Raw genomic sequence first — 4957 nt, 5'->3', positions numbered from 1 at the left:
ATTGATTTAGATAACCAAGCTACATTTGCACCCACAAAGGGTTGCCTAATAAAAGTCAGAAAACTGTCTCGGCTATCTAAGGACATGTTAAAATAACTTGTCAGGTTCAAAATTAAAAAAAAAAATTGCTTCCAATAATTTAAAATCAATTTTATAGTATAAAAATAACATTCAAGGGGCTGTGGTGGAGTGAGCTATAAAAGTACTACTTTATAAAATCACAATTTTATAGCTCACTCCAACAATATCTATCAATACTACTTCAAAACTCTTTTTGTTACCGTGTTTATTATTTCCTACTCATCCTTTCTCTCTCTTGTCACAATGTTTACTATTAAACCCAGACTAAAATAGTCTGCATCCAAAATACAGATTATTACAATTCAAGCTAAAAATAATCAACACCCCAAACACAAATTATTATAACCCACACTATAATACAGCTCAACTGCCCAAATACCTCATAAAAGTGTAAAATCAAGCACTAAATTGATATTGAATAAACAAAGGCATGTTTCGAAGTGATTTTAAACATAAAATAGTGATTTTAACTATTTTATAATCACTCTTAAACATACAAATTAGTATAGTTGGTGTTTTCAAAATCCAGAAAATCTTGCACCAGAAACCTTGAGCCTAAAAGGAAATAACCGTCAATAACTTTCTCAAGAGATGAGTCGGTAAAAACAAGTTTTTATTAGAAAGAAGCCGAACCTTTTCAATTCAAACAATTTAGAACTGAACCAAAGGGCAATCCAGCACATTATTAATCATAATACAATTGTAAATCCTTACAGTGCGTGCATTTCCTGCAAGAGAGCCTGCAGATCTCCATCCCCAAACCATGACTGGACGACAAGAACGAAACCGAGATCGCAACAGTGATAAATATCAGGGACCCCCTTCAGCAAGGGGATTTATCTTGAAAGCCCGACTTTAGTTCGCACAGCAGGCAGACATGCTTGAATCATATCTTCGTAAAAGCAATGAACTCGTTTAAATACTCACACCGTCTTCTCAAGAACTATACACCAGTTTGATTTGTCATAAAAACGATCAACTACTACTGCATTGTCCATACCAGAAACCAACCTGCAAATGCACCCAAAATGAGAAAGCTGTAAAAAAAAACCAAATTATGCAGAGACGTATATCGAGGGGATAATGGAATCAAATAAAATTTTGTCTTGAAGTTCGATATACTGAGTTTCCTAATTCTACAGCCAAGGCATCTCAAGTCAAAAGATGGAATGATACCAAAATAGCAAATGACCCAGATTACCAGTTATAACCTCATCACATAGTAATGGAACTGGAACTAGTAACAAGGAAATGCTCTAGGAACAAATTAATATATGCCACTGATACCCCAAATTAGACATCTAAAGAAAATTAAGCTTAATTTTAGGCACCTTTGCTTAACTCCCCGTCCATATCCTTCTTTTTTTCTCCTTTTGGCCTCAAAACTGTATTCTCCTTTTCTTTTTTTGCTAAAAATTGGGGAGTTTAATTGTGATCTTTCTATTTGTCTTGCATATGGATGTCTTCTTATCTCCCCTCCTCCCTATCTGTGAACCTCTTTTCTAGGAAGGATTTTCTGTTTCGATTTTGAATGTACGGAAACAACAATCTGTACAGCCAAAGCTGGGAGAAGTACAATGTTCCTTTTCCATACATGTCTAAAATGGACGATGAGTAATCAACGTGACCAGCATCATCTCCCATGTGCAAAAACAAACTTTACAGATACTGGCGCATCTTGCGACTTTGTTACTTAGTACATTACGATTTATTTATTTATTTATTTATTTATTTATTTATTTTTGCAGACATAAAAATAAACGTCTACATCATTCCCCTTCTGTTTAACTTTCATCCAGCTAATTTTTGAACAATAAAAATTTGGCTTATGTAATGTATTGAGTAGCAGAGGGAGGGAATAAGAGACTGTACACACTAGATCTAGAACAGCAAAGTCACATCTGAAATGAGATGTATTCAAGAGGTTCACTCATACCCAATCACCGAAAGAAGAGAGAAAAAAATCATACAATAGAGATGAGGGAGAGGAATACCTTTCAAGTTCGCCTTCACTGAAAACATGATAGTATCTGTTATACACAACAGCTGCTTTCTTATCATCCTTTTTGGCCAAACCACTAGCAAGGGCACTGGCAGACGTGCCACTGACTTCTGCACGATGATAAGGTAAGTGCCATGGGACAAAATACTCTTGCTGGGTCTTCAACAAGTTTTCATGGTTGCAATTCGCCAAATCATTTTCACATTGAGAGGGTAGAAGTTTTTCTTCTGGTATGCTTCCAGTAAAGTTTTCCTTGGAATCCCCCCTTAGACAAATACCTGAATTATTTTCATTCATTTCAGGAATGCTTTCAAGTGCCAACGACGTTGGACTGCGTACGCGCGGGCTACCAGGTCCAACCCACTCTTCAACATACTTCTCTGAAAGGGGCATCCATTTTGTCAATAAAGATTTGTCCTCTTGTTCAACAGCCCAGACCGTTATTAAAACCAGGCCACCTTTTTTTACAACACGTATTAATTCTTCAATTGCTTTCTTCCTCCTGTTCTCAGTACTTAGATGATGTAATACAGCTATAGAGATTGCTGCATCACCAAAACCAGTTCTGTAAGGAAGATTTACAGCGTCAGCCACCAAAACTTCATGCCCCCTTTCATTACAAATTTTAATAAGTTGGGCACTAATATCACATCCAATAAAAAAGCAGTTGGGATTATAACCCAAGTACTTTCCATTACCACAGCCAGCATCGAGGACGAGAGACCCTAGAGGTAAGGAGGATAAGAATGATGCAACTTTTGGCCACTTTGCAAATCGAGTGGAACTAAAATGGGGTGCAATGGCATCATAAACGCGATGCACATACTTCTTTTCAATTTCCGGGGTGCATTGCACATTTGATGCTGAACATCCCTGATTTGCACAAGACAATTGTTGTGCATGTGCTTCATTCTCCAACGGATGAGGATCTGCATTAGAACCACCTTTGACTTTAATCTCTTTCATAGCACTAGAAAGTCTAAAATGATGGCCGCTGCCACTTACAACAGAGGGTAAACCAAAGATCTTGCTATTGTGACAGAAGCGTTTGATCACTCTTGATGCACGATCAAAATCTTGAGGCATAAAACTTCATTTAGGTGTGCTCTGCAAGAAACCAAGGCTCTATAAAGTCTAAATATATCACAGTTCTATCACCATCTAGAAAGACAATTATAAATATACATATACAACAGCTTTTTTTCATAAGAACAAAAACATATAAAGAAACACAATTAGCTAGCTAGAACCCAAGGTTACAAAGAGTAGGCTGAAAAAGGACATCTCCCCAGCCAGAAAATGGGTGATTATAAGAAGCACCCGTGATATATATTTATTAAGATAATCGCTGCTGCAAGTTCAATCCAAGGCACTCCAACTAGAGGCTGTGTATTATATAGAAATTAAAAGTTCCAAAAATCCCTGTGTTTCACTTCTGCAACATCTAGGGCTAGTGGATTTTGTTTCTTCATTAATAACAACAACAATCCTTTGTGCTTTTTTTTCTTTTTCCAAATTTCATTTTCCATTTAAAAAGGTGCTGAAACAAGTCATTACGTATCTTTTCATTTCCAAAACTAAAAGGACGAGGTAAAAGTTGCATTCAACTATCAACCACTTAGTTGAATTCAATTAAGTTGTTGCATGGGCTCAATTACTGCCATTCAAATTGCAACATTACACACTAGAGGCTTGAAACCTCAGTTATTTTCTCCATCAAGTCCTTTCAGTGACTTAATATGAGACAGTGCACCTTCCCTGCAACTCTTCTTTAGGATCTTTTACTCCAAAAAATTCTATGCTCTGACAGTACAAAACCATAGCCGGACATCAAGCCTTTTCAGTGACTTAATAGATTGTTTATTCATTCACTGTTAATACACGACAAGGATTTTGGGTCTTCTCAGTTCCTTCAATCTCACCAAATAGCTCCCTCTAAAATCAAATATTTGATTCTTCAGATTATAGCGATGTCTTTATCCAGAAGGAAAGCCAAGCTCATTTAGACAGGTCTAGTCAACAACTATTTGTGGAAAATATGGACAGATAGAAATAGAAGACATCGGAGGATTGAGAAAAGGACAAGGCAATAATGAAGTGGGTTAGCATTAATGTAGCATCTTGGTCGTATTATCATAGCAAGAATCATCGCTTTCATTATTGAGTTTTCACAGATTTCCATGGGGGGAAACAAAACTCATTATCATAAAACAGGGTAAGAACCAAAAACATTCAAGCGATTGAAATGTAAGAAAAAAAACATAGAACACCAATCCGCAGGTGGTGAAAACATCGTGTAAATAATAGAATCTAAAGCATGATTTAAATAGATCTAGAAAACGAGAAAGAAAACTCACCAAACTCAGGTACGGCGTGGCTGCATGATTGAACTAGAAAAACAAATGGAAGGTTGAGATTGTGGAATCTAATTCGTGATTGGAAAATGAAAGAAGAAGAGAGGAAAGAAGAAGAGAAGATCAAGGCACAAATCTCGCAACGGCAGCCTTCAAGTGATTGCCTGGTTGGTCGTCTTCGTCGTCAAGTGAAGAGGAAGAGTGCCCTAGTTTCACTCTACATTGATTTTGCAGTGTTGTCAAAAACTAGTTAATTATTTGGTTAAATTATAAGTATAATTCTTAAAACTTCTATAAAATTTTTAATAAATCTTTAAATTTCGGTTAAATGGCAAATTAATTCATAGGTTTATTTATTTATTATTATTATTATTTTAATTTAATCATGTGGTCCGATGAAAGTTAAAATTAGCATGGCTCAACTGACATAGAAATTGTATTATCAACCTCGAACTCACATCTAATATGTTTTAAAAAAATAGTCGGGTTTACAATTATAATTTAGTCTCTAACTAAATTC

At 35.9% G+C, this 4957-nt stretch overlaps 1 protein-coding gene across 1 annotated transcript; it reads right to left on the bottom strand.

Annotated features, from left to right (window-relative positions):
- Positions 1-673: 673 nt before the first annotated feature.
- On the bottom strand, positions 674-4696 carry LOC120076615 (tRNA (carboxymethyluridine(34)-5-O)-methyltransferase). Its single transcript, XM_039030495.1, has 3 exons — positions 4441-4696; positions 2076-3190; positions 674-1092 (listed from the first exon to the last, which is right to left on the bottom strand). Exons 2-3 carry the CDS (start codon positions 3167-3169, stop codon positions 1005-1007), a joined length of 1182 nt encoding a protein of 393 aa, XP_038886423.1. The 5' UTR covers positions 3170-3190; positions 4441-4696; the 3' UTR covers positions 674-1004.
- Between the last annotated feature and the right edge of the window lie 261 nt (positions 4697-4957).

This window comes from Benincasa hispida, chromosome 4 (genome assembly GCF_009727055.1).
Source record: "Benincasa hispida cultivar B227 chromosome 4, ASM972705v1, whole genome shotgun sequence".
Classification (NCBI taxonomy): domain Eukaryota; kingdom Viridiplantae; phylum Streptophyta; class Magnoliopsida; order Cucurbitales; family Cucurbitaceae; genus Benincasa; species Benincasa hispida.
This window is presented reverse-complemented; position numbering and strand designations above follow the sequence as displayed.